This window comes from Dipodomys ordii, unplaced genomic scaffold (genome assembly GCF_000151885.1).
Source record: "Dipodomys ordii isolate 6190 unplaced genomic scaffold, Dord_2.0 Scaffold54, whole genome shotgun sequence".
NCBI lineage: Eukaryota > Metazoa > Chordata > Mammalia > Rodentia > Heteromyidae > Dipodomys > Dipodomys ordii.
Window position 1 is genome coordinate 5733581 of NW_012267270.1, and position 14901 is coordinate 5748481.

The 14901-nt window shown below is 53.6% G+C and overlaps 2 protein-coding genes across 7 annotated transcripts in view; one reads left to right on the top strand and one right to left on the bottom strand.

Moving 5' to 3' along the window:
- Positions 1-4395: 4395 nt before the first annotated feature.
- On the bottom strand, positions 4396-9971 carry Gpr137 (G protein-coupled receptor 137). Of its 4 annotated transcripts, XM_013021175.1 has the most exons (8): positions 8906-8987; positions 7434-8137; positions 7306-7355; positions 6435-6660; positions 6178-6327; positions 5942-6070; positions 5708-5826; positions 4396-4846 (listed from the first exon to the last, which is right to left on the bottom strand). In XM_013021175.1, exons 2-8 carry the CDS (start codon positions 7788-7790, stop codon positions 4687-4689), a joined length of 1191 nt encoding a protein of 396 aa, XP_012876629.1. In that variant the 5' UTR covers positions 7791-8137; positions 8906-8987; the 3' UTR covers positions 4396-4686. The 4 variants fall into 4 exon arrangements, with proteins under 4 accessions (XP_012876629.1, XP_012876628.1, XP_012876627.1 ...); XM_013021174.1 differs by lacking the exon at positions 8906-8987 and adding an exon at positions 9741-9971 and having other exon boundaries at positions 4416-4846; positions 7306-8137; XM_013021173.1 differs by having other exon boundaries at positions 4416-4846; positions 7306-8137.
- Positions 8887-14901, top strand: part of Bad (BCL2-associated agonist of cell death) — an 11705-nt gene continuing 5690 nt past the window's right edge. The window contains exons 1-2 of one of the 3 annotated variants that reach the window (XM_013021180.1): positions 8887-8964; positions 9963-10121. In XM_013021180.1, coding sequence (XP_012876634.1) covers positions 9971-10121 — 151 coding nt within the window. In that variant the 5' untranslated portion in view covers positions 8887-8964; positions 9963-9970. Of the gene's footprint in view, positions 8965-9289; positions 9458-9577; positions 9658-9962; positions 10122-14901 lie in introns of those variants that run through there. The other 2 variants (XM_013021177.1, XM_013021178.1) reach the window with 2 other exon arrangements.

The following is a 14901-nucleotide window of genomic DNA, read 5'->3' on the forward strand; positions in this document are numbered from 1 at the left end:
CGGACCCAAAAAAAAAAAAGTGGAAGGGACACTGTGGCTCACGTGGTAGAGCACTAGCCTCAAGAACAGTGTTCAGAGTTCAGGCTCAGAGTTCAAGTCCACTGACTGACCAAAAAAAAAAAGGAAAAGAAAGAAAAAAATGCAGTAGTCACCCAGGAGTCATTTTGGTTTTTATTTTCTTTCTTTCTTATTTACTTATTTATTTTCCTTTGTGCCACTACTGAGGCTTGAATTCAGGGCTTCAAGCTGTTGCTTGGCTTTTTCTGCTCAAGGCTGGCACTCGGCTACTTGAGGCATACCTCCAACTCTAGCTTTTTGCTAACTGGGAATAAGAGTCTCATGGGCATTTCTGTCCAGGCTGATTTTGAACTGTAACCTTCAGATCTCAGCCTTCTGATTACAAGTGTGAGCCACCAGCCAACCTCGATGCCATTTTTTTTTTTTTTTTTGGGTCGGTCATGGGGCTTGAACTCTGGGCCTGGGCGCTGTCCCTCAGCTCTTCAGCTCAAGGTTAAGCGTTCTACCACTTGAGCTACAGCGCCACTTCCGGTTTTCTGGTGGTTTATTGGAGATAGGAGTCTCACGGTTTCTTCTGCCCAGGCTGGCTTTGAACCGCGATTCTCAGATCTCAGCCTCCTGAGTAGCTAGGATTACTGGCGTGAGCCACCGGCGCCAGGCTGCCAATTTTTTTAAACTGTATCTTTTTGTTGTTGTTTTGTTTTTTTGGGTCGGTCATGGGGCCTGAAATCTGGGCCTGGGCGCTGTCCCTCAGCTCTTCAGCTCAAGGCTAGCGCTCTACCACTTGAGCCACAGAGCCACTTCCGGCTTTTTTCTTTTTGTTTATGTGGCGCTGAGGCATCGAACCCAGGGCCTCAGGCATGCAAGACAAGCGCTCTACCACTGAGCCACCTTCCCAGCCCTAACTGTATTTTTTTGTCTTTTCTTTTTTGGTACTGGGGATCGAACCCAGGACGTTGCACTTGCTAGGCAAGCGCTTTGCCACTGAGCTACATCTCAGCCCCCTCGATGCTATTTGTATGGTGGGATGATTTGGAATTACTTACAGCCTTTGGTGACAGTCGTCCAAGTCACAGAGCAGACTCTTGGATAAGCTGAAGCTTGGGAAAGGGGAAGAACTTTTCTAAACCGGGCCCTGAGGTGGTCCATGGAGCTACTGAAGGCATATTAGGGCTTAAAAGGTAAACAGTCCTTAAATCCACACTGGTTAGACTTGGATTCCATCTCTGCCCCTTACCTGCTGTGTGACCTTGCCTATGTTACTTATCCTCTCTGTGCCTCAGTTTCCTTCAGATGATGACCTTCAGAAAATAGGGGGCACTGGAAATATAGCTTAGTGGTAGAGTGTTTGCCTAGTATACATGAACCCTTGGGAGTGATTCCTTAGTACCACATACACAGAAAAAGCCACAAGTGGCACTGTGGCTCAAGTGGTAGAATGCTAGCTTTGAGCAAAAAAGCAGCTCAGAGACAGTGCCCAGGACCTGAGGCTCACCTATAATTCTGTCTACTCAGGAAGCTGAGATCTGAGGACGGCCACTTGAGTTGATAGGATTATAGGTGTGAGCTGCCACTGCCCAGCTGTTTTGTTTTTGCATTGTTGGAGATTTAATTCAAGGCAAGCACTCTACCAAGAGCCGCGTCCCTGGTCCTCTCACGTTTGCTTTAATTCTTGGTGAGACAAAGTACCCAGACCAAGGCTCTGCAATCACCAGCAAGTTGCAGGCCTCCTGACCAGGGCTCCAGTCACATCTGGTGTAATGGTCCTGTGGTTCTCAGTGAGTATGGAACAGCTGAACATTTCCTGAGCCAGCAGGTGGCAGACAGGGCATAGCACTGTGAGCCTCAGGCACCTCCTAGCCTCCCAGGCCTCCAGTCCCAGTCTGTAATCTGGGCCCCACCTCAGGAAGCTGATAGGCCTTAGGATACACAGAGGACAGGCCAAGGTACCTTCCTAGTCTCTTTACCATGGTGGTCCTGTGACACTGGGACTATTCTCCTAGGGGACTTGATTTTTTTTTTGTTGGTCGTGGGGCTTGAACTCTGGGCCTGGGCGCTGTCCCTCAGCTCTTCAGCTCAAGACCAGTGCTCTACCACTTGAGCCACAGCGCCACTTGGGGCTTTTTTTCTTTTTGCTTATGTGGTGCTGAGGAATTGAACCCAGGGCCTCATGCATGCAAGGCAAGCGCTCTACCACTGAGCCACCTTCCCAGTCCCCCAGCCCTAAAATTTTTAAATAAAAAAGGAAGCAAAGCCAGGAACCCATGGCTCACACCTGTAATCCTAGATACCATGAGACTCTGATCTCCAACCAACTACTCAGAAAAAGGTGGAAGCGCGTTGTGTTTCAAATGGTGGAGTGTAGCCTGGAGGACAGAGAAGCTCGGGGACAGTGCCCAGGCCCTTAGTGCAAGCCCCAGCACTAGCAAAAAAAAAAACAAAGAGAAAGATTTTCTTTTTTGGTCAGTCGTGGGGCTTGCACTCTGGCCTGGGCACTGTCCTTGAGCTCTTTAGTTAAAGGTGAGCGAAGAGAAAGGTTTTTGTGTGTGTGCCACAGCTTGAACTCAGGGCCTGAGTGCTATTCCTTAGCTTTTTAACTCAAGGCTGGTACTCTACCATATGAGCCATAGGTCTACTTCAGGCTTTTTGCTGGTTAATTGGAGATAAGAGTTTCATAGGTTTTAATGCCCTGGCTGGCTTGAAACTTTGATTCTCAGATTTCAGCCTCCTGATTTGCCAGGATTACAGATATGAGCCACTAGCACCCAGCAAGATCAAGTTGTTTTGTGGGGTTTTTTTGGCGGGGGTAGGGTGCTAGAACTCAGTGCCTGGGCACTGTTCCTCAGTTGTTTTGTCGTTGTTTCTGGGTCATGGGGCTTGAACTCAGGGTCTGGGCGCTGTCCCTGAGCATTACTGCTTAAAGCTAGTACCCTACCACTTTTGAGCCACAGCTCCGCTTCTGGTTTTCTGGTAGTTAACTGGTCTCATGGGCTTTCCTGAACAGCTGGATTTGAACCCTGATCCTCACATCTCAGCCTCCTGAGTAGCTAGGATTACAGGCATAAGACACCAGTGTCTGGCCCTGAACTTCTTTTTCTCAAGGCTAGCACTCTACTACTTGAACCATAGTTCCATTTCTGGCTTTTTGGGAGTTTACTGGAGGTAAGAGGCTCACAAGCTGGGCACCAGTGACTCCCGTCTATAATTCTAGCTACTCAGGAGGCTGGTATGTGAGGATGGGGATCAGAGTTCGAAGCCAGTGCAGCAGAAAAGCTTGTGAGAATCTTATCTCCAATTAACCACCCAAAAAGCTGGAAGTGGAGCTGTGCTTCTAGAGGTAGAGGACTAGGCTTGAGCAGAAAAATCTCAGGGACAGCACCCAGGCCCTGAGTTCAAGCCCCAGGACTGGCACACACACAGGAAAGAAAGAAAGGAAAAGGAAACGGGAAAGGAAAAGGAACAGGAAAAGGGAAAGGAAAGGAAGGAAAGAAAGCGAGAAAGAGAAAGAGGGAGAGAGGGAGGAACGAAAGAAAGAAAGGAAGGAAAGAAAGAAGGAAAGGAAAGGAGGGAAGGGAAGGGAAGGGAAGGGAAGGGAAGGGAAGGGAAGGGGAGGGGAAGAAAGAGACTCACAAACTTCTGCCTGGCTGCTTTCTGTGTAGCTAGGATTATAATGTGTGAGTCATTGGTGCTGGGCAAGAAGATCCTGTCCTTAAAAAAATTAAAATATGGCTGGGAATGAATGTGGCTTAGTGGTAGCATGCATGAAGCACTGAGTTTTATTCCTTAGTACCACACAGAAAAAGACAGAAGTGGGCTAGGAAGTTGGCTCAGTGGTAGAGTGCTTGCCTTGCATGCCTGAGGCCCTGGGTTCTATTCCTCAGCACCACATTAACAAAAAGAAAAAAGCCGGAAGTGGTGCTGTGGCTCAAGTGGTAGCACACTAGCCTTGAGCTGAAGAGCTGAGGGGCAGCGCCCGGGCCCAGAGTTCAGGCCCCAAGACCGGACCCCCCCAAAAAAAAAAAGAAAGAAAAGAAAAAGACAGAAGCGGCACTGTGGCTCAAGTGGTAAAGTGCTAACCTTGACCAAAAGAAGCTCAAGGACAGTGCCCAGGCCCTGAGTTCAAGCCCCAAAGACCGGCAAAAATGAATGAATGAATAAAATAAAAATATCTCACAGAAACCACTGAAATTGTTGGAGTAACAGATGGCCAGGAGAACTTGAAGAACAGAGGCCCACATAATCTCCTTGTTCTCAAAAATTGCAGGTCTCTCCCCTCCCCTGGCCAGTCTAACCACCCAAGTGTCAAGGGCCTTCATCAGCCGGGGGCCAAGACCACCCAAGATGAGAGGAAGGAAAGCAGAGAGCGACAGGCGGGGAACAGATGAGGGGTGGACACGGTTTATTGAGTGGCAGGCACAGGAGAGGTAGCTGGCTCCAGTGTGGAAGCGGAGGTGGCAGGTCATGCCAGGGCGCTGTGGGCATCTGGCAGCCAGGGCTGTGCCCCCCAACCTAGGGGGAGAGCACAAGCTCACTACAAGAGGAGCAGCGAGGAGCTGGCCAGAGGGGGGGGCAGCTACGGCCCCCGGGATCCTGGGCAAGAAGCGGCAGACGAACTTCGCACGGGGCCTGGGGTAAGGGAGCCACAAGTCTGGGGCAAGTGGGAGGGGGTCACGTCTGTGGGGTGGAGTAGAGGCTGTGGTGGTGACCTCCTGGTCCTGGCACCTGGGAGAAGAGCAGTGGCGTTGTCCTGGTCTGGCTGCCTCCGCACCAGCCTGGCTCACGCCCGATGGCACCATACCAGCTGCCAGAGCCCAGGCTTCCAGACATGCTGCAGGTAGAGAAGCAGAGTCAGACCCAGGCAGCGACCAGGCCGCACTGGTAAGAATGGGGTAGGAGGAGAGCCTTCGCGCAGACACTGTCACCCAGCATTACTCTCAGACCCAGAGCAAGCTACATCCCTGCCTGGGGGGGGGGTGGGGCAGTAGTAGAAACCCAGAAGGGAACCCCATCTAGAAAAATGGGGGAAATAGGAGGGAGGGTGGAAAGGAAGATCTGGCTTTTTTTTTTTTTTTTTGGTCAGTTGTGGGGCTTGAACTGTAGGCCCGGGCACTGTCCCTGTGCTCTTCAGCTCAAGGCTAGTGCTCTACCACTTGAGCCACAGCGCCACTTCCAGTTTTCTGATGGTTTATTGGATAAGAGTCTCACGGGCACCCTGGGCTGGCTTTGAACCACAATTCTCAGATCTCACCCTCCTAAGTAGCTAGGATTACAGGTGTGAGCCACTGGATCCTGGCTTTTTTGGGGGGGTCCATTGTGGGGCCTGAACTGTAGGCCTGGGCGCTGTAGGCAAGTGCTCTACTACTTTAGCCACAGCACCATGTCTGACTTTTTCTGCTTATGTGGTGCTGAGAAATCAAACCCAGGCCTCATGCATGCAAAGCAAGCACTCTACCACTGAGCCACCTTCCCAGCCCTTTTATTTATTTGTTTTTATTTATTTATTTTTTCTGGTTGGTTGTGGGGCTTGAGCTCAGCCTGGGTGCTATCCCTCAGCTCTTCAGCTCAAGGCGAGTGATTTACCACTTGAACCACTGTGTCATTTCCAGTTTTCTAGTGGTTTATTGGAGACAAGAGTTTCATGGAAGTGGGGTGGGAGGCAGGGGGGAGGGAAGAGGGGAGGCTGGACTACCTGGTGCTCTCACTCCGGCTGTGTTCCCAAGAGCAGGCCTCATCCTCACAGTGGCCTGCCCGATCAAAGAAGTAGGAGCGGGAGCCAAAGACCTGCCCGTTGAGGATGCGGCTGGTGCTCTGTGGGGGGAAAATCACCACCATCAATGCTTTCTCCTGCCTGCTCCCCTCAACTGCCCAGGACTCTCACAGTCCAGCTGCTCTGCTGGTCCCACAGCGCCGGTGGGGGCCCTACCAGGTCCTGTGGGGGCCGGTGCACCCGGAAGAAGCCCACCAGCAGAGTGGTGGGCAGAAGCTCCCAGACAAAGAGGATGAGGCCAAATACCAGATAGCCTTTGTTCCCCAGGTCATTCACCAGGTCCGCCTGTGGAAGGCAAGAGTATGTGCCAGCCTCTGGGCAGGCCAGAGGGGCACCAGGCCAGGACAGGCAACACAGCTACTAAGAAAGTGGCAGACCTGCCAAGTACCCACCTGATCAGAGACGTTGTACCAATCGTAATCAAAGGCATCCAGCCGACTCCGGGGTGCCAAGGCCAGGGCTGCCAGGTTGTAGCAGGCCCGGCTAGCATACAGCAGTACCATGGCACCTCCCATGGCAGCTGCCTGGCACACACTGGTCCCCTGGCACAGATGACAACAGAGGACCCTCAGGGAGAGAAGGCTCTCAACTTCTTCTATGCCCAGAGTTCTCCAAGGCCCCCCCAAGCATCAGGGCTTGTGGCCCCTACCTTAGCCTCCAGGTAGATGCTGGTGGAAGGGGCCCGTCGGGCGACGAGGCAGAGGCAGGCGGCAAGGGAGAGGGCGCAGATGACGAAGAGGGAGTCGCTCACCAGAACTCGCACCAGCAGCAGGGCCCAGGGCTGTGCCCGCCGCCGGCGGGACAGCACAGCACACAGCACATTCACGAGCAGAAAGAGCAAGGAGGCCCCCACGAAGGCCCCTCGGACAGCCAGCCTGCAGCCCACGGCATAGGTACCCGCAGACTGTCAGCCACGCGCAGATCACCCTACCTTCTCAGAGCCCCTCCCCAGCAATGTCAGTCAGAACTGAGATCATCCAGTCTTACAGATGGGGAAACTGAGGCCCAAAGAGAGAAGGTGGCCCATTGGAAAGAACATCAGACTGGAAGTCAGAAATCTGGGTTCGAGCCCTGGTTCTGGCTCCTAGCAGCTCTGTGACCTTGAACCTGTTTTATCTTGTTGAGCCTCAGTTTCCTCTTCTCTCAAATGAGAAGACCAACCTCTCCAGAAACTTGTTTGTGAAAGCCCTTTAGAAACTGTGCAATTTAGGTACTGTGCCATTGCAGCCCAAGGTCACCCCGCAGTGTAGGTGGGATCTGGACCTCCTGTGGGCCAGAGCCAGCTATTCCCCTACATTGCTCTCCTCTCCCCTCCAAGCATGGCAGCTGATTCTATTGCCACTGACCCTCATCCCCATGTACAGAGGATGGCCTGCAGGACCATCCGTGTCAAGTGCCCTAGCTTTGCCCAACTCTTGCACAAACATTGCTTGTGCTGTCCTTGTCTTGGCCCCAAAAGGCGGGCTGCCCCCTGTCCTTGAACATGGGGCTCAGTCCAACAGTATCCCCCCAGTACTTACAAGCCTCGGCTCATCTCTGGCCGACGCTTCGCCTTGGCCTTGAACACCACCTGGGAGCAGAGATGCCCATCACTCCTTTGGGCCCTTGGATTTGTTGACCTCCCATCCCAACCCGTTTCCATGGTTACCTGGGCAAAGTAGAGGTTCATAAGCGTCAGTGTGAAGAACTGCAGGCAGACAGGGCAGCAGTAGAGAAGCCAAAAGGGCAAAGGCCCCAGGCGATTGGCTCGGGGAGTATCTCGGAAGTAGAAGGAGAAGAGAGTGGTACGCAAGGCGGCCCAGAGCAGACAGAGTGCCAGAAACACCGTCTGATAGCTGAGACGCTTGTGCCCATATAGAAGCACCAGCCAGAGCTGGGCATAGACAGAAAAGAAAAGCAGGGCATACAGGGTGGTATAGGCTGCAGTCAGCCCCAGGGTCACGGTGGGTGGCAGCGCAGGCACCAGCCCCGCAGCAGGCACCAGGCCAGAGAGGTTACTCTCCATATCAGGGAGGGAGGGAGGCTTGAGTCTCAGAGGCAGAGATGGAAAGCTGGCCAGGGGTCAGGGCATAAATACGGAGGGCTGGGGTTTGCAGGTTGCAGTGGACAGAGATGGAGACTCAGGAAGACGTGATGGTTGCCAGGTCCCTTTCTCCTCAACAGAGACCCTCAGTCTGGCGGGGTCCCGGGCAGCCTGGGCCCCTCACTCTGGGGTGTGGAAGGGCAGTCTTGTCTCTCCAAGGCAGATGGGGTGAGGGCTGAAAGTGTCTCTCCCTGGGCCGGTCCGAGAGCCACGGAGCCGAGGGGATGCTGGGGCTGGAGGATTCCCTGGCCTTGGTCGCTCGTGTTAGCCTGGCAGGAGGGGGAGAGCCGGCCCGATGCCCGTCAGGGCTGGGCAGCGGCCGCGGCGGGGGCGCCCAGAGCCCCGCTCTCCCCCTCCCAAGCTTAAGGGCTCTCTCCCTTCCAAAATCCAGATAAAGGGGAGGGGTCTCTTCCTCTGTCCTCGGAATTCCGGACGTTGACCTTCCCCCACCGCGCCCACCCTCAGCCGCGGGGGGCAGGAGGACGCCGATGTCTAGTCCTCGGGCCGCCGCTGGGGAACCGGGCTCCGGTCGCCGGGACGCCGGGCTCCAGCTCCCCAGCTCCCGCTGCTCCGCCCCCTCCTGCGCCTGCGCGGGCGCCGTCACCTACGCAAATTACGCAGCAGCGGGTTCTAACTTCGCAGCCCCGCGCCGCGCCCGGCGTAGAGCCGTTCGAGAATTGGCGCGAATAGCGCCGCTAGCGGGCGCCCGGGGTTACCATGGCCGGAGGCCGAGACGTCGAGGCCACCGGCGCCGCACCCAACGGGCACCTGGACGGGCCGTGCCCAGGACCACCAGCCATTGCTGGTCTGCGGGGAGCTGCCAGTTTCCACGCTTAGAGCCCCTCATCCTTAAAAAGGGATCTGCTCGCCCGGCCGGGGGCGGCAACGACTTCCCCTTCGCTGGGTCTCTGAAGGACACTTCCGCCCACAACCAAGATGGCGCCGTGGCCCCGCCCCCTGGGCCTGGATCCGCAGGACCCTCCAGTCCGCGGCGGGCGCGCCCGTCCCACGCCTCGGCCGCGGCTGCTCGCGCTCACCTGGCCGGCCGGCCGTGCATCGCCTGCCGGGCGCTGAGCCCCCCGCGACAAGCCTTACGGTTGGCCCTCACGGGGACCCCGGTCCCGGCTCCCGCGCCCGGGCAGTCATCTTGCCTTCCTGTCTTATCTCCGGGGCTCTGCCGCGTCCCCGGGAGGTGCCCCTTGCGCGGGCAGCGCGAGGTCTCCACGCCCCGGAGGAGCGGGAGGAGGGTGCGGGGCCTCCCAGCCTGTCACTCGGCGCTGGCGGCGCAGTGAGAAATGCAACAGTAATTGCACCCCGACGTAGCTTCGGTCACGACCTTTACAAAGTGCTTTCACCCACTGTGGTCACGGCTGTTTACAAAGTTTCCACCGCCTCCCGAAGGAGGTGTCGCTATCCCCATTTTACGGGCGGAGGGGCGGGGACTAAGGCCCGGAGAGGCGGGAGGCCTTGTCAGCAGAAGCAGACCTTCACGTCCCGAATGGGGACTCCGAGAAGCCCCCGGCAGCTCCCCGCCGCGCTCCGGGCCAGTGGCAGTCGGAGCTGGGCGCTGGGAGCCTGGGGAGGGGCAGGTCGGTGCCGGGGGGAGGGGGGCAGGGGGTGGCGCCCGGCCGCGGTGGCCCCGCCTCCGGGTTTACCCGGGATTCATTACGAGAACTGATTGGGCTGGGTCAGTGACAGTTCCTGTTGCCTAGGAAACTAGGGCCGGGCGCCTTTAGTACTAGGAGGGAGGTGGCGGGCCCGGGTCAGGGGCCTCGAGATCGGGCTTGGGGTGAGACCTGTGCGCCGTCCCCACCGGCGGGCAGGGCCGGGCGGGCCGGGGCCTAGGCAGCGGCCCGAGGCTGCCGCACTCACCTGGGCGGCCCTGTAGGGGAATTTTTGGTGTTAGCTTGAGCTTCCTGCCAGGCCAGGAGATGCAGATCGCCGATAGAGGAGGGCAGGCGCGGACGTGAGGGCCTGGGGGTCCTAGTGTGGGAGAGAGATCGTGGGACACTTGTCTTCCGCCTTTGCTGTTCACAGCCACCATTTGTCCCAGTTCCAGCTGCACTGTAACTACCCATCATCGTTTCTCCGCAGCCCAGAGCATGTTCCAGATCCCAGAGTTTGAGCCAAGTGAGCAGGAAGACTCCAGCTCAGCAGACAGGGGCCTGGGCCCCAGCCTCTGCCCGGCCCCAGGCCTCCTGGGGGACCACAGCCCCCAGCAGGGACTGCCAACCAGCCGCAGCCACCATGGAGGTAAGTGTCCCGTCTGTGTCACCACCTACCTGTTCCCACTGAGAGCTTTTGGGAAGTCCCAAGCCTCTCTGAGCCTCAGTTTCCTTTTCAGCAAATCACCACCATCTAGGACTGTGGGGTTAATTGGTAGGAATAGATAGGAAGCACTTGATTGGTGAGGCCATGCATAGTAAATATGGAGAAGGTGATTGTTATTCTAGAGTCTGGACAGAAATCCGAGAAGCAGGCAGTGATCCAAAAAAGGAGAAGTGACTTGCCTAAGGTCACTTGCTTGGTATAGCCTGTGGAGAGGAGGCTGACGGCCCCTTGATGCCCTGCCTAAGGTACTTGCTCTTTTTGGGATTGCCAGCTGTCTCTGCCCACCCGTGATGGGGCTGTCTGCGCACAGCTGAGTGGCAAGTAACTCCAGTGACAGCCTCCTGGTCTGTGTGGACGTTGGGAAGCAGAAAAATAAGGGAAAGGTTGGGCACTGGAGGGCCCAGGCCTTGGTCCCTAGATAAACTATACAGATACATATTTTAACTTGGGCCAGTACTGGCGCTTGAACTCAGGTGTAGGCACTGTCTCAGCTTTTTTTGCGGAAGGCTCTACTACTGGAACTACAGCTCCACTTCCAGGTTTGTGCATATGTTTGTGAGTGTGTGCTGGTCCTGGAGCTTGAACTCAGGACCTGTCCCTAGTTTCTTTTGCTCAAGGTTAGCCTCTACCACTGGAGCCAGAGCTCCACTTCAGGTGTATTTGATAGCCAATTAGAGATAAAGACTCTCATAGACTTTTTCTGCTGGCTTCGAACCTTGAACCTCACATCTCAGCCTCTTGGATAGCTAAGATTATAATCATGAGTTACCAGAGCCTGGCTCACTTCCAGCTTTCTCTGGTGGTTAACTGGAGATAGATAAGAGTTGCCTGGACTTTTCTGCCCTGGCTGGTTTCAAACCTCAATCTTCAGATTTCAGATATGAGACACAGGTACCCTGCTAACCACAGAGATCTTCAAGGCAAAACCAAGGCTTGCCACTGTCCTGCTGTGTTTAAGACTGTGAGGTGGGCTGGGAGTGTGGCTTAGTGGTAGAGTGCTTGCATGAAGCCCTGGGTTCCATTCCTCAGTACCATATAAACAGAAAAAGCCAGAAGTGGCGCTGTGACTCAAGTTGTAGAGTGCTAGCTTTGAGCAAAAGAAGCTCAGGGACAGTAAGTGCCCAGGCCTTGTGTTCAAGCCCCAAGACTGGCCAAAAAAAAAAAAAAAGATGTGAGGGCTTAGGAGGCTCTCCTCCTTTGTCTTACACCCTTTTGGTATTTAGGTTCCTTGCTGTTTATCTGCTCACAATCCCCACCTGTTCCCTACTCCTACCTGGCCATTCTTCCTTATCCTCCATCCTGAGGCTTACACTTCAGGAATTTGCTCCCTAAGAATTTGGCCTGGGCAACCTGAAAGATAAAATGTCCCTGAACAGAGTTGGACTATGGATGAGTTGGGGGAAATTGGGAGCCCAGTGTTGGGATTTACAAGAGGCCAAGATGTGTTTGGTTTGTCTCAGCCCAGACCTGCCAAGGGGCACGGACTGGAGGGTATGTGTCAGGAAGGAATGGTGGATATGGAATATTAAGGTGGCCCAGCCTTCTGGTAATCACACTGTCCCAGGAGTTGGGGACCAAGAGAGTGATCACACCAGCCAATGGGAGCTGGGATGGAATGTGTGTGTGTGTGTGTGTGTGTGTGTGTGTGTGTGTGCATGAGTGCGCGAGTGCGTGCAGGGCCTGGGTGCTGTCCCTGAACTTTTTTCACTCAAGGCTAGCACTCCACTTCTGACTTTTTTTTGGTGATTACCATGAAGTCTCAGGAACTTTACTGCCCAGGCTGGATTCATACTGTGATTCTCAGCTCTCAACCTCCTCAGTAGCTAGGGTTACAGGCGTGAGACACTGGTATATGGCTACACACACACACACACACACACACACACACACACATATTTTTTCTTTGTGTCTGTACTGAACTATCCTAAAATCTAGGATCAAGGTCATAATCCACCAGCTCCTGGCTTGGCATGAAATTGTTGTTCTGTGCCTATGGGATGATAGTCTTGGAGAGGGGAAAAGAGAGTTGATGAGTCAGGAGAGCCACTCAGGTCCTAAAAACTGAGATTGAAGTGGGGTGAGGAATGACAAAATCTAGGAAGGGGAGGGTGACCCGGGGTGGAGGAGCCTGAGGGGAGCTGCAGGGGGTGACAAGGCCGGAAAAACAGATTTAGGGAGATTGGAGGAGATTGGAGGGATGATGGCCTTTGCTGCCTAGAGCAAAGTACATCTGGCCAGCCAGTTATCTTTGAGGATAGCCTGGAGGAAGGTCTCTCTCTTTTGGCGGTACTAGGGCTCAAACTTGGAGCTTCACCTGCTGGGGGGATTGTTAGTTCCTTCCGTGCAGCTGAGCTACACAGGGAGACTGTGTCTCACCCGTTACCCCTCCCCACCATGAAAAATTCCAAAAGTAAATGACTTCCCATAAGACCCACAAGTACCAGAGGCCTGCAGAGCTGTGGGCCGGTACATAGCCAGGGGCATGGGACTGTGGCCTGGTGCTGTGGACCCTGGAGAAAGGAAGAAGGATGCAGGCTTCAGGATTCAAGTACAGTTCGGCCCTTCATGTGCCCTACCTAAAATGGGAATAGAACTGGTCCTGACTCACGGTGCTAACCTGAGGGCTTAATGAGCTTATTTATTTGGTACTACTAAGTCTTGAACTCAGGGCCTTATGCTAGGCAGGCACTCTACCACTTGATTGAGGCCTTCACTCCTTTTTGCCTTGGTTATTTTCCGGGTAGAGCTGGGCTGCAGTCTGCCTACTGAGGCACTCCTGTGTAACGGGATAGTGAACAGGTACCGCTGTGCTTGCCACTGTGCTTCTGTAGCTGGATTAACAGGCACCTACCACAGTGCCTGGCTATTAGTTGAAACAGTCTCCAACGTTTATGCCTGGGCTGTTCTCAATCTCTGCCTCTCTACTAGCTCGGTTTATAGGCTAAGCCCCTGGGCCCAGCTGGGCTTGTATTTTTGCCTAGCTTCTGAGTTACAAATGTTTTTTTGGCGATGATGGTGGTTGTTTTGTGGTACTAAGAATTGAACCCAGAGCATCAAGCCCTCCCTACTGCTGGGCTAAATCTTCAGCCCTTGTTCTATCTGTTGAGAAGAGTCTTGCTGTGGGGCCCAAGCTAGCCCCCAACTGGTGATCAAGTGATCCCTCGGCTTCTACAGGTGTCCATCAACTCCTATGGCTTCGAGAATGGTTTTTACTTCATTAGTATTGTTGCTACTACTGAGGTTTGAACTCAGGGTCTTATGTTCTTACTTGGCTTTTTCCCACTCATGGCTGTTACTTGAGCCACACCTCCACGTCTGGCTTTTTGCTGGTTAATTGGAAATGAGATATCTCACTTTTGTGCCCAGGCTAGCTTTGAACTGGGATGGGATCCTCAGATCTCAGCCTCCTGAACAATGACAGGAACACTCAGGTCCTTCACTGACAACAGGAAGCATCAGTTGGGTCCTAGGACAACAGAGATCCATCCCATCAGATAAGATTACTGGTATGAGCCTTGGATACTGGGCTATTTTTACATTTTTAAGTGGTTGATAAAATCCTAGGGAACAGTGTTTTAAAACAGGTGAGAATGGTAAGAAATTCAAATTTCAGCATTCCATGTAAAGAGGTAGTAAAATACAGCAGTGTGTATTCAGTGACATGTTGTTGATGGCTTATTGTTATATAGAGCCAAAGCTGTTTACTCTGCCTCACACAAGATATGGTGACCCAGAGCAAGATGGGGTCTGTGCAGGCTCTCAGGGGCTGGAGTAACTGTTGGGCTTTGCTCTGGGTCATGATGAGTAGCTGGGGCATGATAGGCTAAGCTAAGCAGAACACCCAGTGGTCAAACCAAGCCTGGCGTAAAGACAAAGCTGAGTCTGGAATACATCTGCTTCATTTTTTCTTTCTTTTTTTTTTGTCAGTCTTGGGCTTGAACTCTGGGCTTGGGCGCTGTCCCCGTGCTCTTCAGCTCAAGGCAAGTGCTCTACCTCTTGAACCTTAGCGCCACTTCCAGTATTCTAGTAGTTTATTGGAAATAAGAGTTTCATAGACTTTCCAGCCCGGGCTGGCTTTGAACCATGATCCTCAGATCTCAGCCTCCTGAGAAGCTAGATTATTACAGGCGTGAGCCACTGGCACTCGACTAGTTTCATTTTTTTCTTTTGTTTTGTAGAAGATCCTGTTTTGTTTTTGTTTTGATTTTTTTCTTTTCCTGTTTTTGTGCTGAACTCTGGGCCCTGAGGGCTATCCCTGAGCTGCTTTTGCTCCAGGCTAGCACTCTATCACTTGAGCCTCTAGCTACTCAAGTCTTTTTTGGTAGTTAATTGAAGATAAGAGACTCAAGGGCTTTCCTGCCTACAGGCTTTGAATCTCAATCCTCAGGTCTCAACCACCTGAGTAGCTAAGATTACAGGTGTAAAAATGAGAATGTAGCTAGCGCTGAAGGCTCTCACCTGTAAATCCTAGTTACACTGGAGGCTGAGATCTGAGGATCAATGTTCAAAGCCAGCCTGAGTGAGAAAGTGTGAGACTCTTATCTCTAATTAATGACCAGAAAACCGGAAGTGGCACTGTGGCTCAAGTGGTAGAGCACTAGCCTTGAGCAAAAGCAGCTCAGGGACAGCGCCCAGGCCCAGAGTTCAAGCCCCACGACCCATACACACAAAAAAAGTGACATTCCTTTTTTTTTTTTTTTTT